Source organism: Urocampus carinirostris, chromosome 2 (assembly GCF_059441175.1).
Source record: "Urocampus carinirostris isolate Australia breed hairy pipefish chromosome 2, RoL_Ucar_1.0, whole genome shotgun sequence".
Taxonomy (NCBI): domain Eukaryota; kingdom Metazoa; phylum Chordata; class Actinopteri; order Syngnathiformes; family Syngnathidae; genus Urocampus; species Urocampus carinirostris.
The window spans coordinates 57,784,849-57,812,152 of NC_142350.1; the positions used below are offsets into that span (position 1 = coordinate 57,784,849).

A 27,304-nucleotide genomic window follows, 5' to 3' on the forward strand; every position below is an offset into this window, starting at 1 on the left:
TATTTCTCTTTAGATTTCTTTCTTCCTCTCCCTTTCTTTTCCCCTCTCACGACTTTTTGTTTCTCTTTTGTTTCTCACGCTCTCTCACTCTCTCTCTTTTCTTTGTCCTGCCCTCTCTCACTTTCCCTCCCTCTTTCTCTTATTTCTTTATCTCTCCTTTTCTTTCTCTTTAATCTACTAGTCTGGCCCCCGACAGAATGTTTGTTCCATCGTGTGGCCCCCGAGTTAAAATGAGTTTGACACCCCTGCTTGAAACTATTTTAAACTCTCCACCAACATGTGGTAAACTCTACTTCCACAAGAGAGCAGCAGAGAATTCGAATCTGTCGCCAAACATCACGTGACTCCGGCCTACTGCACACATTCTGCAGCCGAATTTTAGTTTTCTTCTGCAGTTAGCTTCCATCTCCCTTTGATCCTCAAATATTCCATTCATTTTGTCTGTTCAGCACCTCGAACGAACGCTCAGGACAGGAACCCATCTGCAACCATGGAACACAGCCTTCCCAAACCAAAGGACACTTTGCGAGACATCCGGGTTAACTTGCTGGAATGTAAAGTCTGCTTCGAAAAGGTCAGCCCCCGGCGCAGGCCTCAGAACCTGTCGTGCGGTCACGTCTTGTGTGAGGAATGCGTGGGGGCTTTGTCCCGGTCTCCCTTGAGGAAACTGGAGTGCCCGTTCTGCAGGCAGCTGTGCCTTGTGGAAGCTACCTCCCCCTGCCAGCCTCTTTTGGACCTGCATGAACTACTCCTACCTGGTCCTGAACAAGATGAAGAAGAAGCCTCGGGCATCGGCGGTAAAACCACACGCTTGTGTTTGACTTTCGGTGGGTGGGGGACGCTCATCAACCCAACCGGACTGGCGGTGATGCAACCCTCAGGGACGGTGTTTGTGGTGCATGATGGCGAGAAAAGAGTGGTGGTGTTTACTCTTCAAGGGAGGACGCTCCACACTTTTGGCAGAAGGGGACATGCCGACGAGGAGGTTTGTTTTCCAGTGGACTTGTCTCTTACCCCTTGTGGTCACGTGGTGGTGACCGACGCTGGGGATAAAGCCGTCAAGGTGTTCACATCCAGGGGGAACCACGTGACCACGGTCAGGTCCGGGTTCTCCATGCCGTGGGGGGTTGACACGGACGCCAGCGGTCGTGTCCTGGTGTCGGACGTCCAAGCGGGGACGCTGTCCCGTATTAAGGTGGACTACAAACACGGTGTCGTGAAGGAGGAGAAAACGGTTGCCACGCATCTGGAGAATCCGAAATCCGTTGCCTGCTGCAGGACGACGGGGCACACGGCAGTGATGGAGCACGTCCAGGCGAAGACCCAAAGTTACTCCAGGTTAACGGTGTTCACACCAGATTTTCACATCGTCTATCAGACGGATAATTTGAGTCTGAGTGTGAAGGCCGCAGTGAGAATAAATATGTCGACGGTGACGTTCGACAGAAAGGGACACCTGCTCGTGGTCGACTCCCTCCGAGGGATGATTTGGACTTTCGGAAATGTGCTAAGAGGCGTTGTCCTCACACCTCTTGTAGCAGAGAAGCTCATTAGACCTGTTGGACTGGTGGCATTTAATAACAGTCTTGTTTTTGTGGACGGTGGGGACCATGCGGTCAAGATCTACGCTTGACAACTGAACTTTGCCCAAAATTTTATTAAAAAACATGTTAAAAAGACAAGATTCAGACCATAAGATGTCTTAATTTGGTTCAAAAGAGTGGGAAAACCGTCTTATTCAAGACGATGTTAAAGGAGTTGGACTGAATTCGCACTAGTAGGTTTAAGAGAGAGGGAGAAAAAGACAGAGAAAGAGAGGGAGGGAAAGAGAGAGCGATAAACAGATAGGGAGAACAAGGGAGACTGAGTAACAGTAAGAGAAAAAGAGAGAGCAGAATAAAGATATGAATGGAGAAGAAGGGGGAAATTAATATAGAAAGAATAAGAGAAGTGAAACGACAGAAAGAAAAAGAGTCAGCAAGAGACAAAGTGAGAGAGAGAGAGAGAGAGAGAGGTCGAAAAAGGGAAAGAAAGAGGGAGAGAAAGAAAGAAAAAAATAGAAAGAAAGAGAATTAAAGTGTAAATTAGAGAGAAGAAATAGAAAGAGAGCAAGACAGAGAAAAAGAGAGAGTGAGAGAGAAATAGAGAAAAGGAGAGAAAGAGAGTGAACAGGAGAAAGAAAAATAGGGAGAAAAAATTTAAAAAAAAAAGTCAGAGAGAAATGGATGAATACTACCACGTTTTTTTGCAAGTGCTACCTGGCTTGGGTGACATCCGGTGGAAATATTTAAAACTACTGCTCATTTTCCTCTTGCGCTTCTCTCACTGTTGTCTTGCGGGCCAGATTTAAACCATTGGTGGGCCTGATCTGGCCCGCGGGCCGCCTGTTTGACACATGTGAGTTAAACTATATCTTGGTATTCTCTCACGAATAAGCAAGGTAGTTTGGTTGGTATTAATTGTGTAGGGGATAAGATGGGGGTGCATGGACAAACGGACAGGTAGATAGCGATTACGTACCTGAGTATATTCGTACTGCAAAGTTTCACTATCGATATTTAATGTCTGGTTAAGTCGGGAAGAGATAATGAAAATGCTAAAGTGCAAGCATAAGAAGAATTTGGCCAACCCTCAGTAAATAGAGCTTTGTTCTTTGGACAGAGTATTATATGTCAATGGAACAGAATATTCACAATATCATAAAACTATCAACCAAGGTCGAACACTAATTTGTTCAAAATTGAAATTTCCATTGTTTTTCATGCTTCTCCTGTTCTCAACTCTGTTTTGATTATGTAAATTATGTGTCTGGCGATAGGGCAGCACGGTGGCGCAGTGGTTAGCACGTGTGTGGCACAGTTCTGAGGTCTTGAGATGGAACTTTCCTGTGTGAAGTTTGCATGTTCTCCACGTGCTTGCGTGGGTTTCCTCCGGGCACTCCGGTTTCCTCATACTTTCCAAAAACATGCATGTCAGGTTAATTGGCCGGCCCAAATTGTCCCTAGGAATGAGTTGTCTGTCTCTGTGTCCCCTGCGACTGGCTGGCAACCGGTTCAGGGTGTCCCCTGCCCACTGCCCAAAGATAGCTGGGATGGGCTCCAGCACCCCCGTGACCCTACTGAGGATAAGTGGTGCAGATAATGGATGGATAGATGGTGTCTGGTGATTTTGTCCCCCATGCATTTTAAGTTTGAGCATTGAACCAATAATCTTTAGCAAGATTCAAAGCAGAATTTTTATTCCCCTGTGCAAAGCAGTCCGTTACATGTTTTTCATGTCTATCAATCTTTTTTTTTGTTTTACAAAATGTACACACACTTTAAAGGACAAATTTTCCACTTTCACATTACAATAAAAATTCATAAAACACTTACAATTCCCCCCCAGTAGGAAATTTGGTATTATTTTGAGGGTTACACGGTTCTGGTGCTTTCTGTTCAAGGGAGAGTTTCTAATTTTTCAGTTTTTAGACCCCTTTTGGCTAGTAGTTTGAGCACATTTTAAACACTCACTTAAGCAGTGGTCCCCAACCTTTTTCTGTACCATGGATCGGTTTAAAGTCTGAAAATATTTTTACTCTGGACCAAGTTCGGCATTAAACATGTTTATACTTTTTCTGAGATAATGATAACAATAACAATGATTCCATTCATAACAAGAATAACATAAGTGATGATAATTGAAGGCAGCACGGCGGTTGGGTGGTTAGCACGCAGCGCCACGGTGCAGAGTTTCAGGGTTCAAGTCCAGCTACTGCAGTCTCCCTGTATGGAGTAGTTTGCATGTTCTCCCCGTGCTTGTGAGAGATTTCTCCCACATGCCAAAAACATGCGTGTCAGGTTAATTGACCAGACCATATTGTCCCTCTGTTTGATTGTCTGTCCTGTCTTTGTGTGCCTTGTGACTGGCTGGCAACCAGTTCAGGGTGTGCCCCTGCCCACGGCCCGAAGATAGCTGAGATAGACTCAAGCAACCTCGCAACCCTACTGAGGACAAGCGTTGCAAATAGTGGATGGAGGCCAATGAGAGGAAGAGGACAACATATGCTGAGTTAGCGGAGGAGTGCTGAAGCAAAAGGTGGAAAGCACAATGTGAGCCTATCGAGGTGGGATGCCCAGGGTTTGCTGGCCAGTCTCTCTGCAGGGCTTACAACATCTTGAACATCGCAGGGGCCAGCAGGGTAAGAACCATTAAGGAGGTCACAGAGGCAGCAGAAGATGCCTCAAGGTGGCTCTGGTTGAGGAGAAGTACACCGAGGGTAAGGTCGGACTACCTGGACACAGGTTTGGGTCTGATCAATCCCAGTTGGGTCACCTGGGTGAGAATGTATGATGTTTGAAAGACCTCAAACACTCTGTGACCCCATGTAACATCACTGATGATAGCAATAATAATAAGTGTAAATCCACTATGCAACAATTTGCAATATTTAGATGTCCTCATAACATCATAGGCAACTCTGCCACCTCACTGCAACACACTTTGGTAGCATTTAAAGCAAGAGTTTGTTATTTGGGTTCAGGTCGCTGGAGTGGGCTAATGTGCCCCATCTAAAATGAACTGCACTGTTTTGATTGCGCTCCATTACTCCCATTGGACTATTGCTAAAGCAGCCTTGTGAGTGAATATATGCCATGCCTGGTTGCTCTTTTTTCCCGTTCTTTTATGAACAGCACCTGTGTGGCCGCGACCCATTATTCACGGTTGATTATTCCTCCGGCAGAGGGCTCGTTAAAATGGGGAGCTACACATCGTGGATTTTCGCATATTGCAGAGGGTTCTGGTCCCCATTAATCATCATAAATGAGGGATTACAGTACGCCTTGCTTGAGAATCGTTCAATGTTTCTGGGTCACTAACATATTACACCCTTTACCTTTAAAGGGACAGTGTGTATTTTTAGTGCTTCTTAGAGGTAAAAAAACATTTGATTTGAAAAATGAGCAAAAATACATGAATTATGTAAACTTGTGTTTTGTTTTTTTTTTTCCAATACTCAATGGCTGAAAAATTGCATTTATTTTACATAACATTAGCCTCACCTTGAGGGATCTGACATAATTACCAACCATCATGCTGCTACGGGTACCCAAAAACAAAAAACCTTTCTCAAGACGCTGCACAAAGAAATAATAAAATGGTTATTTATGGTCACTTTAAATTTTTGTCGTTTGTATTCTTCCTTTTGCTTTTTAGCACTCGCTTTTGGCTGCATTAAACCGTACAGCAACACCTAGTGGTTAAATAAGAACCAGGAGAAGTATGTAGTTTATTTTGCATCTTTGTAAAGTGTCTGTGGTGTGTCTTAAACAGATACAGCCTGGCGGTGCCCATCCCTGTCCATACCAGATCCTAATTCTTTGGGGAAAAATATTTTCGAAACTTTGAGTAATCTAATAATCTTTTAAGTAGTATCTGTCAGAACCCTAACAGGAGGAAGACCCAGATGCGTAACGTTTTCACACAAGCTTTATTTTATGGGAATGGGGCAGTCATGCGCGTGAACACAAACGCCAGTGATTCGGTGATCACTGGGCGGAAGAAGAAAGACAGAAGTCCGGCGTGGGAAGACAGGAAGCCAGAGGCTGACGAGATCGATACCAGGTACACGGGCAGATAACGGACAGACGGGGTCGATACCGGACAGGACGAGCCAGACTGGATCGAAACCAGATACTGGAGATTGGAGTCAGATACTAGACAGGATGAGACAGACGGGATCAATACTGGAGACTGGCGCAAGGTATTGGACACGATGAGAAAGGCGGAATCGTTAGCGGATAGCGGAGACTGTAGCAAGATATCAGACGAGACGAGACAGAAGGGATCGATACCAGACACTGGTGACTGGAGTCAGATACCAAACAGGACGAGAAAGATGGGATCGATACCCGTTACTGGAGACTGGAGCCAGATATCAAACAGGACGAGATAGACGGGAGCGATACCCGATACTGGAGACTGGAGCCAGATATCAAACAGGACGAGATAGACGGGAGCGATACCCGATATTGGAGACTGGAGTCAGATATCAGACAGGAAGTCAAGTCAAGTCAAGTCATTTTTATTTGTATAGCCCTAAATCACGAAGAGTCTCAAAGGGCTTCACAGATTGTTACACTATATTACACAAACTATTTTCAACCGACAAGAGGAGTAGGTTATTCGTATGCAATGGAGTAGAAGTGAGTTTTAAGTTTAGATTTAAACATTTCCACTGAGGTTGCAGATCGAATCTCAGGGGGAAGAGCATTCCACAGCACCGGTGCCCGGATGGAGAACGCTCTCGAACCAGCCGAAGACTTCTTTGCTCTCGGGATCATCAGAAGACCAGCACTCTCAGATCGTAGGCTTCGGACCGGGACATAGTGGCAGATCAGATCTGAAAGATAAGAGGGAGCAAGTCCATGTATGATTTTGTACAATACTAAGAGAACTTTGAAGTCACATCTTTGACTAACTGGGAGCCAATGCAGGTTAGCCATAATCGGTGTTATGTGATCGTACTTTTTTGTCCTAGTTAAAAGCCTCGCTGCGGCATTTTGTACTAGCTGAAGAGACTTGATTCTGGACTTCGGGAGACCGGAGAGTAGTGCATTGCAGTAATCGAGACGGGAGGTAACAAATGCATGAATTATTGTTTCCGCATCAGACTGAGACAGTATTGAACGGATTTTAGCAATGTTGCGAAGATGGAAGAAGGCAGTTCTAGTAATTTGCTTTACATGCATCTCAAAGGATAGATCAGGGTCAAATATGACACCTAAATTTTTAACTGAGTCACTCTGTGTGATGTGACATTTGTCAATGTTCACAGCAGTTTTTGCGAATAAGTCCCGGCATTTAGAAGGACCAATGACTAACATTTCGGTCTTTTCAGAGTTAAGACGCAAGAAATTGAGTGACATCCACTCTTTTATCTCAGTGAGACAGGCCTCCAAATTTCCACAGTTTAGTGTGGAAGATTCCTCCAACGGAAGATATAGTTGAGTGTCGTCTGCGTAGCAGTGGAAGCTGATATTGTACTTGCGAATAATATCACCTAATGGAAGCATGTAAATGTTGAAAAGTAGGGGGCCGAGCACTGAACCCTGCGGAACACCGCAGGTAACATTAAAGGGCTCAGATGTCGTTTCACCATATTTAACACAGTGCGTCCTATCTGAGAGGTAAGATTTGAACCACGAGAGGACGGCTCCTGAGAGACCAATCCATTTTTCCAACCGTTCTAGTAGGATATTGTGGCGCACTGTGTCAAAAGCAGCACTAAGATCCAGCAGCAGCAAAAGTGATGAAGCGCCAGAATCCATTGACATTAGGAGATCATTTGTTACCTTGATCAGAGCTGTCTCAGTAGAGTGGTTAGCCCTGAATCCTGATTGCATGGATTCAAAAAGGTTATTCTCCGATATGAAAGCATTCAGCTGCTGTGCCACTACTCTTTCGAGTACTTTAGAGAGGAAAGGTAGGTTTGACACAGGTCTGTAATTACTTAATATTTCTGGATCAAGGTTGGGTCGTTTCAGTGTGGGTTTAATAACGGCGGACTTAAAAGCTGCTGGAACTACACCTGAGGAGAGTGATGTATTTATAATATTTAGAACTGAAGGCCCAAGGACGCTAAAAAGACTTTTAATAAGTGAACCTGGGAGAGGGTCGAACTGGCAAGTCGTCGGTTTGGCCGCATTCACCACTTGTTTGAGATCATCAAGTGACAGTTCACTAAAACCGGCCATTTTCCCAGGGCAGCCACCCTGTCGTGCATCTGTAAATTTCAGTCCTTTAATACGTGTGGTACTAACAATATCTTTTGCAATTTCTTCCTGTATGCATTGAATCTTCTTAGTGAAGAAGACCATTAAGTCCTGAGCAGAGTGTGTCGAACTGTCTGCGATAGCCTGTTGCCTTGTAAGCGATGCTACAGTGTCAAAAAGGGCTTTGGGGTTGTTCTTTTGAGACGCAATCACCTTCGAAAGGTAGGCCGATTTAGCAGAGGCAAGGGCCGCTTTATACTTTAACAAGCTGTCACACCAGGTTTGATGGAAAACCTCAAGCTTGGTAGCGCGCCATTTTCTCTCCCATTTCCTGCATTCTTTTTTAAGGGCTCTAGTTTCATCAGTAAACCAAGGTGTGCGTCTTTTAGGACGTGATTTTAGTTTTATGGGCGCTATTGAATCCAGCACACTAGTCAGGGTGGTATTGAACTCATTCATGAGTGAGTCAATCGAGCCATTGTATTTAGGAAAGGACGCAACTGCTCCAGGAAGGAGTTCAAAGAGCTCAGAAACTGTGCCAGTGCTTATATTGCGTCCGCTAAATCCCTCAGCTTTATTAAGTCTACATTTAGTTAGCACCTCAAATGTCACTAAATAATGATCAGAGATAACAGTAGTACACGGTAGAACCATAATGTTTGAGGTTAAAACTCCTCGAGTCAGAATCAAGTCTAGCGTGTTCCCATTTTTATGGGTTGGCAAGTCAACCAGTTGAGTAAAACCAAATGCATCAATTAGAGAACTAAACGCAATAGTAAGTGAACTGTGTGGGGAGTTCATATGAATGTTAAAGTCTCCCATAATTATAATTTTGTCTGCATAGGTTACTAGTTCAGACAAAAGTTCAGCAAATTCGTCTAAGAAAGTTGTGTATGGCCCAGGTGCACGATAGATAGTTATTACATCAATTGACAATTGAGGGGACCGCATCACAAGAGCCTCAAACGTTTTGTAATTATTAGAGGTACGTGTATTAAATTTGAGCGATTTTTCAGAGATTAGCGCAACACCACCACCTCTTTTCAGCGTGCGTGCTATATGACTACTCTCGTAGTCTGGGGGAGAGGCATAATTTAGCGCTAAGTGCTCATCCGGGCGTAACCACGTTTCACAAAGACCCATACAGTTAAGTTTATAATCACGAATAATGTTATCAACAAGTAAAGCTTTTGGAGCAAGCGATCTAATATTTAACAGACCAAATTTCAGCTTTGCTGAATCATTTGACTTAGCTGAACTCTTTGTAGTCTTTGTCGAGATCTTCAAAAGCTCCCGGCGTTGTGGCCGCTCGTGAGCGCTGAGTTTAAAGCGTCGGTTGTCCGGCGAGGAATGAATGGTGGAATTAGTTACATCCTCGCGTCCATCCTCGCGTCCATCTTGCTGCTTGGACTTCACACGCTTCACACATCTACCTGCACGGCAACCACGCTTCTGTGTCCTTTCTTTACGGCGCCTTCGGCGACGTTTATTAAGAGGAATAGCTGTCCACAAGGATGCCGGGTCTCTTTGAAGTTCGCTCGGTATATCATGGGCGGTATAAAAAGTGCCCGAAAAATCGAAATTTAGACGCCCACCCAACCGTATAAGTTCGTCCCTACTGTAAGTGTTTTTGGCCACACATGTGTCCAAAAGTGAAAGCAAAAAAGACAAGAGAACGGCAATAAATAGAAGATTAGCTGGAGAGCTAGCCGCAAGCATGTATCCATGCGCAGCCGCCAATACCAGATACACGAGCCAATGCTGGACAGACGGGCTCGATACCGGACAGGATACACAAGCAGGAAACCGGACAAGATCAAAACACACTCCCTGCGGGTGCAGAGTTTTGTTGACGGACTGACAAAGGGTGTGTGAGAGCACTGAGCTTGAAAAGGAGGAAAGCCAATCAGGTAACGAGTGGCAGCTGGCGCCAAACGGGCGGGGCCAATTGAGGGCAATGGGCAACCGTGACAGCATCAGTACTGTATCGTCCCACCTACGCCACAGCCAAAAACCTGCAAATCTCTGAAGAGCGGGATGACGCTTTACAACAACAACAAAAAAACAACAGCGACCAGATGATGAAGGTGCTGTATCTCAGTCCAATCAGGAGGCTTATTCATCTATCAATTTCATGATGTGGAGCAACCCTCTACCCAGAATAACAGCCTGGAGAGAGATGGGAACCGCCAGGCTGTGCTTGCCCGAGACACACCACAGGAAACGGCGGTCACGGGATCTGTGAACCGTATGGGGTAAAAAGAAACTCCCGGGCGGGTGTTCTGACGTCCGGTCACGTGCGTTAGTCGTCTTCTTCCCACCAATCAGGGTCTGGTCCCTGTTGAGTGCACATCGTCGAAAAAAAAGAAAAAAAAAGGGTTTGTCCCCCTTGTGGTACTGCAGCCTCCACAGTCTGCCAGACGAGAGCAGACCAGAGCCGCGGAGCTCCGAGGCGGGTCCGTGGAGGAAGATGGCGGTGGGGATGCTGTCTTGGAGCGAAGTCGAGGACTGCTCGTAAAAGAAACAAAAAAACCAAAGCCAATGGATTATCAAAGACGAACACAGGCTCTTTACTTTGACGCTCGGACGCTTTGAGGCGATTTTTAACACTCTTATTCCGTCGCCTTTCGCCTCACGGACTTCTCGTCTTTTTCCTCCAGACGGTCTCAAAAGCGGACGAAAAATGTCGGATACCAAGGTTAAAGTTGCCGTGAGAGTTCGGCCCATGAACCGCAGAGGTAAGACTTTTCAAAAACCTTTTCCATTTTTTTGGGCGAACTCGCCAACTTTTGAAGATTCAAAAGGGCGCCACTTAGTTGAATCTACCGAGAACGAAGACGCCTTTTTACTTCACTCTTCGTCTTCAACTGATTTGTTTTGCAAAACAAAATGTCTTGGTGCAGAAATTGAGCTGAATACAAAATGCGTGGTGGACATGGAGGACAACCAAACGGTTCTTCACGCGCCGCCCTCCAACGCAAAAGGAGAAAACAGGTAAAACAAATACCATAAAACAAAAACTCTTTTTTTGTTGACATGAGCATCATTCCAGTGGGGTTTTGTTCGAATTCCGGGGGGGCGGCATGGGGGGCTTCCTGTAAAAGAAAGTTTGGATTACTGTGCTTGGTTTGAGTGTCACCAGATATTTGGAGCTCCCAGGGGGCTCCAGGGGTGTTATGTAAACGTCTGACCCCCAAGTGCAAGTGCACAAATAACTTGCACAGCCCCTCTTCCTGTTACTTGCTAATAACAATGTAGTCAAACTGGGTGTCAAACGGGCGGCCCGTGAGGCGGATCAGGCCCACTAAGGGATTTAATCCGGCCCGCGAGGCTACACTCAGGGAAGCGCGAGAGAAAAACGAGCTGCAGGTCGAAATATGTCCAGTTGATGTTGCCAAAGCCAAGTGCCTCTTACAAAGACACTGTACTTGTATTTCTTTCTCTGTCTCTGTATCTGTCTCTCTCTCTCCCCCCCCCCCCTCTCTCTCTTCTGTCTCTGTGTATTTTTACCTTCTTTTGCTCTCTCTTCCTTTTTTACTCTTCTCTCTTTTCTCTCTTTCTCTGTTGCTTTCCCCTCTCCCTTTCTCCCCTTTTCTCTTTCTCTTCTTCTCTTTTCTCTCATTCTCTTTCTCTCTTTCTATTTTTCTTTGGCTTTCTTTCTCTCTCTTTCTTTCCACTTCTCTCACTATTTCTCTTTTTATGTTTATTTCAAGTCATGTTTATTTGTATAGCCCTTAATCACAAAGAATCTTAAAGGGCTGCACAGACCACAGATTATTGCAAACCACGGACTATTATTACACCATACCCTGATCTAAAACCTACATAACGGCAAATAATACAGATATATTGTCAACATGAAATATAGGTTATTCATATTTATCTTTTCATGTTCTACCTCGCTCTCTCTATCTCTTTCTCTTCCCCCCTTTCTTTCACCCTTTTCTCTTTCTTTGTCCCACCCTCTCTTTTTCTCTCCCTCTCTTTTTCTTATTTCTTTCTCTTTTTCTTTCTCTCTAACCTACTATTCCGCCCCCTGAGAGAGTGTTTGTTCTATCATGTGGCCCCCGAGTTAAAATGAGTTTGACAACCATGATGTAGTGTGTTGGTTTGCACATCAGCCTCAAAGTTGCAAGGTTTTTGGTTTGAATCTTGATATTTCTGCGATTGGCTGGCAATCAGTTCAGGGTGTCCTCTGCCCACTGCCCGATGATTGCTGGGATTGGCTCCCGCACCCCCGCGACCCTACTGAGGATAAGCGGTGCAGCTAATGAGATGAGATGAGACATCCCTGTTGGTTGGGTAAATGCCAATCACGGCTTACTTGTTTTTGAAGCTGTGCCGTGATTGGTTATTATCAGAGATCTGATCTGTGATGACAGTTTCAGTTGACAGCAAGTTGCTACCGCTCTAGTTATTGTAAGTTAACTTTAACTTCCTCAAACAGTTGCTTGGGTAACACAAAAATCACGGCTCTCTTACCAGAGATTTAAGCCATGATGATAATTTTCAGTTGATCACAGGATGCTAATAGTTGTCTACTCTAGTGATTAAAAAAAGAGATAGACATTGCTTCTCTATTTATATTCCACATACACAAAAAAAATGGAATGTCACATTTGACTAGTCCGAGCTATGTAAGTTATTGAGACAATTTGTGTGTGGGAGTTTGATGTCTTCCTCTCAATATCCGTTTGAAAAGTTGTTAAGGATGTGTGACGTGACCTCCATCTGCATGCAATTTGAGATGTTGTCTCATCTGAGGTTAAGGTTCCAATATCCATGAGCTCAGCAGAACGATTGTGACACGCTTGAACCTAGCCGACAAATTTCTCAAGGTATTACCGTTGTGCCAATTTCAGTTAAGGGTGCTGCGCTAGAGGATGGGCATTTAAAGTCGGGGAATTGATGCTGTATAAATGGATCGCACACAGACTCGATGTAAAAAAAAATGAAATTAGTTTAATGCTGTTTTATGTTCAAGCAATTACTTTGTAGGTGTTGCAAGGCCGTCATATAGTGGAATTTTAATCTAAGAAAGAGAACTAATCTCTGGCACAATTGGGTTACTGGCAGTGTAGTAGTTGATTTATCTGATATAAGTGCTGGCAACTTATGCTCAATTGCCTTGGTTATGAGTTTGAATCGTTATCCGTTGCTCTCTGTGTAGCTGTCTTGCCCAAAATGCTCACGTAAAGCCAAATTTTCCAAGAGGACTTTGTTTTATCAACACCTGAGTCATCAGCTTGTCCCAAAAACCAGAATTCAAATTTTAAGAGCGTCCTTCCTATTTTCAACAATATCTGTATATTTAGTTTTTCAAACTAAAATACGCGAAAGATCCCCGGTTCGAGACTGGGTGGAGGGATGGGCGCCACCAGGATGTACTTACCCAAGACACACCACAGGAAATGGTGCACCTATGACCCTTGTGGTTAAGGGATCCAACCAACCAACCAATGAAATTCCACAGTTTTAGTCACCGGTACATTAGTTTTAACTTACAACAAAAATCATCTCATCTTTCATAAAGTTAATTAAAAAAAATAACAGTAAGTAAATAATTAAAACTGTAATTTAATACACTATAAAATATTGCCTCTTTTCAGAAAACTGCTCATTTGAAGTATTATTTGTCAAGACCAGAACGGAATCAGGACCCAAATGCGTAGCGTTCACCACAAGTTTATTGAATAGAAAGAGGAAGGGCAGCGCCCGCGATCCGGTGCTCGCTGGACGCGGGAAGCAAGTCACTCTCGCAATCAGATTTTGATCCGAATACGGAAGTGGATCTTCCGTAGCGGGAGATGGCAGTGTCAGGGACGGAAAAACCGGTCAATAGCCGGGACAGGAGAGCAAAAACGTGGTCGGGATCAAAAAACGGGTCGTAGCCGGAGACAAACGGGGAGATCAGGAACGGACAGGTGGAAAAACGGGTACAAAAACGGGACAGGCGGGAGTCAGGGTCAAAATGCCTGCCTTGTAACAACGGAGGTTTGCTGACGGACTGACAACAGGCGAGTGAAAGGACTGGGCTTAAAAAGGGATCAGATAGCCCGCAGCGGCTGATGCCAAATGAACAGGCACAGGTGATCCAAATCCGAAACCATGACATTATTTCTGTTACTTTTACAATATTTTGAATTTTTTTTACAAACTCTTTTTGGTCTTTTTTTCATATATTTTTAACCATTACCTCATAAAATAGGTTGTCAAATTGTTAAATGATTGCATTTTATTTTCACTTCTTTCTCTAATAAATTGAGAAATACAATACAAGTTTTTCTTACTTGAAATAGTCAAAAAATGTCATGAACCAAAACAGGAGGGGAACCCAGATGCGTGACGTTTCTCACACAAGCTTTCATATTACGGGAAATGGGGCAGTCATGCACGACAACCCAAACGCCAGTGATTCGGCAATTGTTGGGCGGAAGATGTAAGGCAGCAGTCAGGCGTGGAATGACAGGAGGCCAGCGGCTGACAAGATCGTTACCAATTGCACGAGCAGATATCGGACAGATAGGGTCGATATTGGACAGGACGGGAAGGGCAGGATTGATATCAAAACTGGATATTGAAATTAAACAGGACAAACTAGACGGGAACGAAACTGAAGATCAATATTAGACAGGACAAAATTGGCAGGAAAATTACTGGACAGGAAATCAGCAGGAAACCGGACAGAGTCAAAAACCCACATTTTGCGGGTGTAGAGGTTCGTTGGCGGACTGACAAAGTGTAAGTGAGAGCACTGAGCTTAAATAAAAGGGAAGCCAAACTGTCAACGAGCCGCAGCTGGCGCCACACGGGCGGGGCCAATTGGGCGCCATGGCAACCGTGACAGAAAAATGGAGTAAAATCAAATAAAAATACAAAAAACTATCTGAATGTTTGATGCATCCGATTTTGTCTGCCATCTTTCATTTTAGATAATTAAGCTAATGTCTCAAGATAATCCATAGAGTAGGGAAAATCTGCAAATGTATTTTTTTTACAGAGGAATAAATGAATCAACAGTTTCAAAATGTAACCACGCGTATACATTGATAAATTGTATGGTGTTCATTAAAAATCTTGGCGCTGATAATCGGCCTGACCCTTTATCGTCCATTTCGAAATTATAAATTGTAAGATTATTGTGTTAGAAACCTAAAACACTCTTGTAATATTCCTGAATTTGATAATCAGGAAAGCATATAAACCTGCTTTAAATAGTTCAACTATAAAGTATGTGCACATTTTCAAACTCTTCTATAAAACTCACCAACCAACAATTTTCACTTGGCAGAGTTCACTCTTCCAAGACGTTTTGGATGCTAGTTGCTATTGTCGAGATGACGTTTGTATTTTGTTCCATATTGCATTCCGATCGGTATGCTGGTTATGGAACAAATCCATATGTGTTTACACGAAGTCAAAGTTTTTCTTATTTCCCGTCATTTCTTTGGTTGCAATGATACCCTGATAGCTTCAACTTTGACATTCAACGTGAGAAAATAGGTGGAATTTGTCTTGACAGGCTGCTGGTGATTCGGCTCCATGTGTTTAGACTGCAGTGGTTTTGCAAAAGCTTATAATTTGAATCTCTCGCTGGTGGTGAAGCTGCGAGAGAAGCTTTTTCCCCCCGTGTTTTGAAGACACCTGTTTCTGTGTGCTGGAGAAGTGTCAGATTTAGTCTGTATTCGAGTGCCAAATACAGCTCCAGGGGACACAGTCATGGGAATTTTCCCACTCTAGTGGGAACCGATTGAGAGCCGATTCTTGTTCTGTTTCTAAAAATATTTAGGTGGAATTTGGTTTGGGGATGCAGATGATGTCACGAAGTGCCAAAACGTTTGAAAACATGTTTTGCAGACCACACAGTAAACATGGGAGCGGGTTGAGAATTAAGAGGCATGTGATGGATTTTCTTTGATGTTTGAGCTTCATTTTTGGCCATAAAGCGACTCTCGTGATCCCTAAGCTGCCACGCAGCTTTTGAGGGGACCTCAGGGCTGCAGGTTACATTTCTTTAAGTTCCTAATCGTTCTTATCAGGTTTCATCTCCAGGTTGCGCTGACACACACCAGAACATTTGACACGGGAACAGAAACCTTTGAGACAATGCTCGAGTGGAGGTTAGACAGGTGGCGAAACACCTCAGGCTGCTGTCGGTGATGGTACTCAGTGGCGGGGGCATTGTGACAAGGAAATACCCCTTGAAAGGGTATTACAATGCGTCATGTTGCAACATGCCTTCCAAAAAAAAAAACTAGAGATAAAACAGTGTCATTTTTAGTGCCACCTAGTGGTACAAAAAACCTTCATTCAGTAAAACAACATTGATTTGAATAATAGGCAAAAATAAACGAACTATCATACCAATGATAAATTTGACAAATATCAATAGATCAAGACATTTATATTTCTTTTATATACCAGCACGGTGGCGCAGTGGTTAGCGCGTGTGCAGCACAGTTCTGAGGTCATGGGATTGAACTTTCCTGTGTGGAGTTTGCATGTTCTCCCCGTGCTTGCATGGGTTTCCTCCGGGCACTCTGGTTTCCTCCCACATTCCAAAAACATGCATGTCAGGTTAATTGGCCGTTCCAAATTGTCCCTAGGTGTCTAGTTGTCTGTCTCTGTGTGCCCTGCGACTGGCTGGGAACGAGTTCAGGCTGTCCCCTGCCCACTGCCCGAAGGCAGCTAGGATGGGCTCCAGCACGCCCGTGACCCTTCTGAGGATAAGCGGTGCAGATAATTCAGATTCAGATATTCTTTATTGTCATTCGTGTACACGTGTATACAGAACGAAATGTCGATACATCTGACCCGCACAGTTTCCTTGAGCGTCAGCCGGGATGGATAAGTTTAACCATGTCTTCGTCAGAATTATAGCGCAGCAGTTCGTCATCTCGCGGTTCGATGTTAGTTCCAGTTGTAAATGGTCCAGTTTATTGTCCAGAGAGCGAACTTTGGAGAGGAAAATGGATGGGAGAGGCGTTTTGAAGGGTTTAGCCTTTAGCCTAGTGGTTAGCCCGGCCCGACAACCTCGCTTCCTCCTCCGGTCACACCGCTCTCTTGCCACTCTGCTTCGCTGCTTTGTAGGCCGCTGGGTCTTGTTGACGTAGCAGTCCGAGGCTAAGTAAACACTCCCGAGTGGTCGTAGCACCGAGCGCTTGATGTCTGGATGATCGCAAATCCAGCAAAAAAATTGCGATCGTATAATGGGTGGACGGATGGATTATATATCGGAATCCATACCTAATAGTTGCGGCTCTTTGTCTGGCATCTTGCTGCTACGCTATAATCATTTGACACTGGATTTTGTTCGCATTAGAAAATACACTGACATCTAGCGGTCAAATCTTACATAATGTACCTTTAAGGCTTACAAAATCACCTATGAGACAAAGATTTTGAGATTTCCTTCCCATTATTAATAATAGTGATAAAAATCAGTCAAATCAAGTCAAGTCATGTTTATTTGTGACGCCCTGTCAAAGGGCTGCACAGTCTATTGCAAACTATGGATTATTATTACACCATCCTCTGATCTAAAACCCACATAAGGGCAAGGAAAAACTCAAAAACCTCAACATGAGGAAAATGAAAAAACCTTGAGTTTAACTTAACTGGATTTTCCTTTGTAAACCGGGCAAGATTAATGTAACAAAAACTTGTGTATCAAAATTATCGTGTGTAGCGGTCCCACTGTATTGACAATTTTAAAAATGAAACCTTTTAAAGAGTTTTAGAGAAGTATGTTACCAGTTTTAGACTAATAGTATTCTTATATACTGCATCTAGTTGGTTATTTACAAAACTATCATTAAAAGTGACGTCATTCAAATTCACTGCACATTGAATAATCATGTATTTTTGGCACACAAAACAAACCTTTTTCCAAATGACAATGTGGTCTTGCCCGGTGACCGCCCTCAGGAATGGTTCTTTTGTCTTTCTATTATCCTGCCTGTGTCACTTCTCAACATTTCCATGTAGTAAGATGTTTAGAAACCTCCCTGGTCCAATAATACATTCTATCAAACATCCTGTTCACATAAATTATCTGTAATCACAAAAGAGATGTTTGCTTCAGGGTTTGCCTATTGTTTTCATCTTTCTGCACAGAAAGAAGAAAATATCGCGGCCTTCATCTTTTGTTGCCAGATGTGGTTTCTCTTGCAGAGTGAACTGAGAATCAGCTGTCTTTGTAGCAAGAGATTTACAAGATTTTGGTTTTCTTGTGACATACGTCTCCATTGACTTTTTGTGACCTTGTAACTATTCAAACATGTGACAGCTATAAGTAGAAAGGGTCAAGAGAGGCGTTTCTCGGTAGTAAATTTCACGATTTCCCTTGTGCATGGGGGGAAAGTCGCATCGAAATAAACAAATCGATGAACTCCTCTTTCGAAATTCTGCCTGTTAAAGTGATTTAGTGCCTCGGGGGACGAGCATCATTCGACATGTGTGGCTCTCAGACCCACCTTGTTGCTACTAGAGCTGCAATTTGAAATAAACTAGTCACCAACTATTGAAAGAATTAGTCGAGTAATCAGATAATGATTTTTTTCTTAAATTCAGCATGAAGTTGATTTGATAATCAACACAAGAATATTGGGTACAATGGAAAATATATCTTTTTATTATTGAAGATACTGCGTATTTGTACAAAAATTATATAATATACCTTTTCTAAAACCAGTAAGGCGGAGTTCTCTGTCAAGTAGTGACATAAATTAATCAATAAACCTCTGTCCACTTGAGGCACAGGCCAATAAATAATGTATTAAAATACAGTAAGCATTTTTTATTCCTTTATATCAAGAACAAGGTAATTTCGTAGTAGTAGAACATTACATAAAACAAATATGTGCATTTTGTGAAGTACTTTCAGTAATTAACTGCAAAGTCTGCAACTAAAGAACAGTTCAAACAGTTTAAAATCAAACAGTTTTAAAGGGGAAACTCTTCTTAAGACTGCATGCATTTAATTTCAAATGTTGTCTGTCAGGCACAGTCTAACATAATGCTCAAGATGTCCTTTATAGCGAAAAACATGTGTATAAAATGTACATTGTATGTCACCAAAACCCCATTGGCTTGAATGTTACTTGAATCTTCCCGATATGGTTTTAAATGTTCATGCGTCACCACGCTACTGCCATGATACACAAGGTCTCTATTGCAACCTTTGCAAGTACCTTCCACTGGCCATATCCAGGCTAAGATGCTCCCAAAATTTAAAAGTTTTAATACGCAATTTCTGTATATCTACGTTACCGCTCGAGACAGAGAAGCTAATCGCTGCAGCCCTAGCTTTGATTGTCTTCGACATGCGTCAAATCCTCCGACAGCCACGGAGGGGGCGGGCGCATCCGGCGTATTGCTTCCTGTTGAGACTGTTTTTGACAGCCAGAGTTTGGCTTTCATGCCAGAACTTTGACTCACAAGGCCGGCCATTTGTCTTTGCTCTGTGTTTGCGGGGCGGTTGCCGAGCGACAGCCGTTGCCGAGGAGTGAGGTTGATGACCATATGAGAAATATTTCACAGCCACCCAAAAAGTTGCACATGTGAAAAAATGCATGTGTTTTTTTCCTTTGAGGTTTACATATTTCATACACAACTCAGAGTTGAGGTTCTATGTAAACAATCGCTTTTAAGGTTTGTACAGTGTTTCCGTAGTGCAGTGGTTTACACATTTGCCTGACATGTGAAAGGTTCCTGGTTCGAGACCAGGTGGAAACATATGAAGAGGGATGGGCACCACCAGGTTGTACTTGCCCAAGACACACCAAAGGAAATGGTTCCCCTACGACCCTGGTAATTAAGGGATCCTACCAACCAACATAAATTACACTTATCAACCGATTACATTGTTGCCAAGGAAGGTTAGCAATTCTCCCCCACTATTCATTGATCGTTATTTGTACCGTCAAGGAAATTTGTCAATCCTATTAGCCACCAAAAAATAGAATATATGGTAAAAGTGAAGCTTTTTGTATTGGGTGGTGACTCAATGCCCAGTTATTTGTAAACAAATAGTGACACAGCTTAGCATTTAGCACAACTTTTCTTTGTCTTTTCTTGTTATCTCTTGACTTTTGACATAAATGTTTCATAGGACTTTATATAACTGAATGAGGACCAATTGCAAATGTTGCATTTTATCACAGGTTTGACAATTGTTGAAGTATGATTTATTTGTGTCATCGTCAGGGTTGAGTAGGGTTACTTTAACTTGATTACTTTCAATTACTTTTGGATTACTCCAATACCAAATATGTTGATAAAAGACAAAAGAAACTAAATATGAATAAAATGACTAAATTTTGTGCAGGCTTGGGGAGTAACGGAATACATGGAACGGCAATAATGATGTTGGCAAGCTGTTTGGATTTATTTTCCTTTTGTTTCTGTCGCATTTTATGTTAGTTTTGCGATCAAAGAGATCAAAGCCAGGAGAGAAAGCTTACCACGTGTTGTGAGTCATAATTTTATTCACATTTAATTTCATTTCATATTTAGTTTATTTTGTCTTTTATTAGCATATTTGGTATTGGAGTAATCCAAAAGTAATTGAAAGTAATCCAATTAAAGTAACCCTACCCAACCCTGGTCATCGTTATGTTTTTGATTTTAAATGATTCATAGTTGTCACTATTGTTCAAAAGGTTTTATTTTGGATATGTTCAAAATGTCCCTGTGACAATGCTGACAACTACACATCCACAGGCTTACTGATTATTTCCAGAGGTCGGTAGGAACAGTGTACATTTACTTGAGTAAGTTTTGGGAAATTTTGTACTTCTAGTATTTCTAAATCCCTATACTTTTACTTGAGTAAATATGTGAAGATGAAAAAAATGGTACTTTTACTCTGCTACATTTGGCAACATTAAAGTCATTACTTTGTACCTTGATAAATCTCCTCCACGTAAGCACGCGTCTGTCTGTCTCTGCTAAGGACCATTTATTTTGACGCAGAACTCCACCTGACATGGGTCTAGCCAAGCTTTTCGGGAATGTTCGACAATACTTATCTTTATTCACTTGCTTTTTCAATCTTTTCTTACCAAGCAAACATTAAAGTAGCTTGCTCAAATAAATAAAACATCTTTAACTTGTTATTAACTGGTTCATTGTATCTTTAAACACTTATTTATGTAACTGGACAGAAAATCTCTCCAGAGACTTTCCACTCCCATTTGCATGCCAGTGTCAAGGGAATAAATGAATGCTGCTCAAAAGGAGTTGGGTCAAAGCTGAGGTCTTAGTAGATTTAACTCAACTTTTTATAGTTTATATGTTGTTCTTATTTGCTTTAAGTTGCAGCCAAAAAATCCTGCACTTATTCTAGTTGTGTAAAGACATGTTTCACTTTCAGCTACAAACTTGTGTTTACAATGAACCACATTTTTTTTTCAAACATAAACTTAAAGACTTTTTAATCAGAGGTCAGACATGTGACCACCTATAGCCTCTGCAATTGTGCTGTTTTATAATATTGTGTATTTTATGTTTGTTTTTTCTGTAAAAGCCCTTCTGGTGACAGCCATTGAGGATTAGCTTTGGCTAAAATGTTATAGTATGCAGAGGTGGGGAGTAAGAGAGTACATTTACTCCGTGACATTTACCTGAATAGGTTTTGGGAAAATGTGTACTTCTAGGAGTAATTTTAAATCCCTATACTTTTACTTTCACTTGAGTATATTTGTGGAGAAAAAAATTATACTTTTACTCTGCTACATTAGGCAACATTGAAGTTGTTACTTCGTTGCTTAAAAAAATCCCCTCCACGTAAGTACGCGTCTCTGTGTCTCCGCTAAGGCCCATTTATTTTGATGCAGAACTACGCCAGGCATTTCCATGTTCAACCAATCAAACGAACCAACCTCGTCACGTGACCATATTGAACTTTAGTGTGGAGGAAATTGTTTACGGATAAAACAGATCCAAAATGTCGCTTAGCAATGCCGACTATGAAACCACAGAAGAGGAGTACTACCTCTGGCCTCACATAGAAAGCATGTTCCCCTTAAAAAGGGTGCAACACACCAGCTACTAGATGCAATGTCTCCTTTGTTTGAGTTCATGGGCTAGACTTTGATCATTTGATCGGTTGTTTTTAAAATAAATTAATAAATACAGTGTTGCTACAGTTACTCAGTACTTGAGTCATTTTTTCACCAAGTACTGTTTTACTTTTACTCAAGTAAGTATTTGGATGAATACTTTTACTTCTAGTTGAGTAATATTATTGTAAAGTAACAGTACTTTTACTTGATAGTATGTGACATGAGTTTATGGAGCATACTTGTCCCTTTTTAAATAAATGAAACTTAAACTTATGATTAATTTTAGCCTTATTGTTTCAAGCCCCGTTAGGGCAACATACCTATGGACAAATGGTCACAAGAACTCGAACTCTTTTGAAACTATTTCCACTTTTATTGACAGGTCAACCTTGTCTAGGCTTTACAGAGGCAAGATTTAATGCGAGAAATGAATCTTACCCTAAAACAGCTTAAGCGTTGTTCTAATTTATGGTAACTTCTCAAGAAAATCCCACCCAAAACTGTTCGGTATTTTTTTATGTCAGTAGATGAAGGCGGTTGACTTCAATTTATTCTAAATCCAAGAGGCTGATGTTTCAAATGGTTGTTATTTTTGCAGAGGAGTGCAGCGTGCGAAACGCAAAACCTGACAGACACACTAGGAGGCTGAGAAAACCCAATGTTATGTTTGGCACATAGTCATATGAATTGTCTTAAAGCTGTTGTCAGGCGAGAGTCCTAAATGTGGTTGAAAAGAGGTTAAACAGTTTGGAGAGCTTGAGTATTAGCTTTCAGGCGAAATCTGAATCTCCTGTGGTCGGTGTACGTGTGGTATTGTTCCTGTTTGTGTGCGACTGGATGTGCAAGATTATTTAGTCAGACTGTTAAAATGTTAATCTTGTCAGGACCAGAACGGAGATAGGACCCACTCGCGTAAGGTTTCTCACAGTTTTATTGGGAAGAAGGGAAAGGATTGCACACACGATCCGGTGGACGCGGGGAGCAGGTCTCTCTGAATGGGAAGTGGGGCTTCCGTAGCGAGCGATGGCGGTGTTGGGAACGGAAAAAAATGGGTCTGTAGCTGGGATAGCAAAGCCGGGATAGAGCAAAAACGTGGTAGGGATCGGAAACAAGTCGAAAGTCAGGAGAGAGTAGACGTGGCCGAGATAAAAAAGAAGCTGCAGCTGGCGCCACATGGGCGGGGCTAATTGGGCGCTATGGCAACCATGACAAATCTGAAATTACTTTATTTGCAAAGTCTGAGATACCCCTATCGGCTCTTGTTGGTGCAGGTGTTCTATTTTCAGATGAAGTTTCGCACTTCATATATTTGTCATTTTGTATATGGACTAATTTTAGACAGTACACAGCAACAGATAAAAGAATTTCTTCATGGCTGAAGAATGATCAAACGTGTTACTACCTACAAGGACACCGGCTGATTCAATATTAGAGTAAATGTGAGAAAACTTCGAAGGTGTCTTAACATTTTTAAATACTAAGCTTTTCTTTAAAGTTGAAATAAATCCAAAGGATTTGCAAAAAAAAAAATTGTGTTATAGTAGCATATATTTGGATTATTAGGGACTTTTTTTTTTGTAGATTTAAGAAAAGTTTTTAAATAATCTTTAGGATCGCTCATTTTAAAGTGCCGTGTTTCGACTATTGGTGGCTATTATTTGGGTGACTTCCACTTTAAAGGAGCATAGCCTGTACCTTTTTTGTCCTATGGTTGAAATTTAGGCCAGGAAGCTTGGCGCTGCACTGTCTTCAACTTGTGATCATTTTTTTGGTGGCCATAATGAGACTTTAAAGACAAATTACCCGTGTATTTTTACACAATTAGGCGATACGTTTCATTTCGTTTTTTGTTAGGACTAGATTTTATAATGCTGTGTACACAAAGCCCATTGTATTAGTATTTAGTGCCTGATTATTAAACAATCTTAGGTTGTGGTCAGTGTGTCTGCCTATCAATTCAAATCTGGACACCAGACTTTCTGTGTGGGGTTTGCATATACTCCCCACGCTTATGTTAGATTTATCCAGACACTGTACTCCAGTTTCCTATGACAATGCTATACAAATATGATTCTTATCTTTGTATGAAAACTTTTTGCCTGCTGGTTTGAATCAGAGTGCAAATGTTGAGCCTCAAATTCTGCTAACCTATAACAAGGCTAGTAACAAGCGATCATCTATCAGCGTGCATTTCTGTTTTGTTCCACTTAAGAGCCACTTTTTTGGAATTGCACAATGGATTCAGTCTTGCTGGATGATACATACTGTAATCTTGTGTGTTTGTTTCCTGCTGGGCTAGGAGGACATTTTTGACAACATAATGACCCAGTGGCCTTAATCCTACTGCATATCCACGGGGGGATTCTGCTGCAGCAACTCCCACCCTTCATAACTTCATTTTGGAGAGCATACAGTATTTTGATGCTGCAGAAAAAAAAAACGTGCACAACAGTCCTTAGAGAAAGAATGTTCAAAATAACATTTCACTCAGTCTTTCTACTGGAGATCTAAAGATGTGGTCGATAAGATCACCTTGACGTGAGAACGTTGGGGGTTGGGGGGTTTATAACTGTGTCTTTGGGCCATGTTGATATATTTTCTGTATGTCAAACACGCGACCATGCAGACAGACTTTGCACGACACGCAATAAAGCGCACAGAACTAGTATCCGTGGTCTGTGTGCGCTGGAGCGCAACATAAGCCCTCCAGTCTCTACATGTCATTCACGCTCAATTTTAATCAAACCACCCTAGGCTGCCACATCTGAGCTTTGTGACCGAGTCACCAAGGCTGGCGCCGGATCGGCGTGAATAAGCTTCATTCAGCATTTGGGCTGACTTGATTTCATGGCCAATTAAAAATCAGTGAAGTGCTGAGCATTTGCTCTATTTTCAACAATAGATATGATCACATGCAAAGTATTCTTTTTTTCTACGCCTATTATATAAGATTAGTATTGCAGATTGATTTATGGTTAAGACACAGTCAAATTTCTGGTGAGATTAAAAGATTATATCTGGAGGCTGATTGGGAGAACTGGTTCCTAATGCACCAGAACCTTTACTTGGAGCTCTTAAAGTGATAGAGGCAGGTGGGAAGAACATCACATACAATAATGTACAAGTCACAAATTTTAAAATATAATACAAAATATATAAACCCATATTTTGTCAAGACCCACTCGCGTAACGGTTCTCACAGTTTTATTGGGAAGAAAGAAAAGGATTGCACACCCGCTCCGGTGATCGTTGGTCGTGGGAAGCAGGTCGCTCTGAACGCGGAAGTGGCACTTCCGTGTCGAGCGATGGCGGTGTAGGGAGCAGAAAAAAAAACAGGTCAGAAGCCGGGACAGGAGAGCAAAAAAACGTGGTCGGGATCGGAAACAAGTTGAAAGCCAGGAGAGGAGAGTAGACATAGTCGAGATCAAAAAACGGATCGTTATTCGGGACGGGAGAACAGACGTGGTTGAGATCAAAACAGGTCGTAATTCGGGACGGGAGAGCAAACGTGGTCGAGTTCAAAACAGATCGTAGCGGGAGACAAACAGGAGCAAAGAACGGGACAAGCGAAAAAGGGCTTGCCGTGTAAAAACAGAGATTCACAGATGGATCGACAGGAGGCTGACAGGACAGAGTTTAAATACTGACAGGGAGCCAATCTCTCAACAAGCTGCAGCTGGCACCACACGGGCAGGGCCAATTGGGTTCCATGGCAACCCTGACAAACAGGCGCGGCCTATTGGGCGCCATGGCAACCGTGACACATATATATATATATATATATATATATATATATATATATATATATATATATATATATATATATATATATATATATATATATATATATATATATATATATATATATATATATATATATATATATATATATATATATATATATATATATATATATATATATATATATATATATATATATATATATGTGGAATGCTCTGCCCCCTGAGATTCGATCTGCAACCTCAGTGGAACTGTTAAATTTAGGCTGAAAACACACTTTTATTCTCTAGCTTATGAATGACCTATATTTCATATTTACAATATCTGTGTATTATATTAGTTATTGCAACATCCATTGCAGCCTGGTCATCCTGGAAGGGGGATGACCTGATCTGCGGTCCCTTCTAAAGGTTTCCTTATTTTCCTCATGTTGAGGTTTTTGAGTTTTTCCTTGCCTTCATGTAGGTTTTAGATCAGGGGAATCTGTAATAATAGTCTGTAGTTTGCAATAGTCTGTGGTCTGTGCAGACCTTTGAGACTCGTTGTGATTAAGGGCATCACAAATAAACATGACTTGACTTGACATATATATATATATATATATATATACTGGACTGTCTCAGAAAATTAGAATATTGTGATAAAGTTCTTTATTTTCTGTAATACAATTAAAAAAACAAAAATGTCATACATTCTGGATTCATTACACATCAACTGAACTATTTCAAGCCTTTTATTATTTGAATATTGCTGATTTTGGCTTACAGCTGAAAAAAACTCAAAAATCCTATCTCAAAATATTAGAATACTTCCTCAGACCAAGTAAAAAAAATAATTTTATAACAGCAAAACTAAATCAAACATTTGAAAATGTCCATTGATGCACTCAGTACTTGGTTGGGAATCCTTTTGCGCGGATTACTGCATCAATCCGGCGTGTCATGGAGGCAATCAGCCTGTGGCATTGCTGAGGTGTTATTGATGCCCAGGATGCTTCGATAGCGGCCTTCAGCTCATTTGCATTTGTAGGTCTGGTGTCTTTCATCTTCTTCTTAACTATACCCCACAAATTCTCGATGGGGTTCAGGTCAGGGGAATTAGCAGGCCAATCAAGGACAGTGATGCCATGGTCAGTGCACCAGTTACTGGTGGTTTTGGCACTGTGGGCAGGTGCCAGAGCATGCTGGAAAATGAAATACTCATCTCCATAGAGCTTTTCAGCAGATGGAAGCATGTAGTGCTCTAAAATCTCTTGGTACACAGTTGCATTTACTCTGGACTTGATGAAACAGTGGACCAACACCAGCAGCTGAAATGGCTCCCCAAACCATTGCTGACTGTGGAAACTTCACACTGGATTTCAAGCAACTTGGGTTTTGCTCTTCTCCAGCCTTTCTCCAGACTCTGGCGCCTTGACTTCCAAATGAAATGCAAAACTTGCTTTTGTCTGAAAAGAGGACTTTGGACCACTCTGCAACTGTCCAGTGCTTCTTCTCCATAGCCCAAGTCAGACGCTTCTTCCGTTGTCTTGAGTTCAGAAGTGGCTTGACCATGGGAATACGGCTATTGTAGCCCATTTCCCGGACACGTCTGTGAACTGTGGCTTTTGATACCTGGACTCCAGCTTCAGCCCACTGTCTTTGAAGCGCCCTCAAATTCTGGAAGCGGCTCTTCTTCACAATTTTGTTAAGGCTGCGGTCATCTCTCTTGGTTGTGCAGCGTTTCCGGCCACATTTTTCCCTT

The 27,304-nt window shown here is 42.1% G+C and overlaps 2 protein-coding genes and 1 non-coding gene across 6 annotated transcripts in view; all 3 read left to right on the top strand.

The window, feature by feature from the left end:
• Positions 1 to 345: 345 nt before the first annotated feature.
• LOC148372697 (E3 ubiquitin-protein ligase NHLRC1-like) lies at positions 346 to 1,764 on the top strand. Its single transcript, XM_088328086.1, has one exon. It carries the CDS (start codon positions 491 to 493, stop codon positions 1,631 to 1,633), a length of 1,143 nt encoding a protein of 380 aa, XP_088184212.1. The 5' UTR covers positions 346 to 490; the 3' UTR covers positions 1,634 to 1,764.
• Positions 1,765 to 10,197: 8,433 nt separating this feature from the next.
• Positions 10,198 to 27,304, top strand: part of kif13a (kinesin family member 13A) — a 72,214-nt gene continuing 55,107 nt past the window's right edge. For all 4 annotated transcript variants that reach the window (XM_088327284.1, XM_088327286.1, XM_088327285.1 and 1 more), the window contains exons 1-2: positions 10,198 to 10,492; positions 10,658 to 10,748. In XM_088327284.1, the coding sequence (XP_088183410.1) occupies positions 10,438 to 10,492; positions 10,658 to 10,748 (146 nt within the window). In that variant the 5' untranslated portion in view covers positions 10,198 to 10,437. The remainder of the gene's footprint in view (positions 10,493 to 10,657; positions 10,749 to 27,304) is intronic.
• trnav-gac (transfer RNA valine (anticodon GAC)) lies at positions 19,418 to 19,490 on the top strand. Its single transcript has one exon. It is a non-coding gene; the product is annotated as a tRNA-Val (tRNA).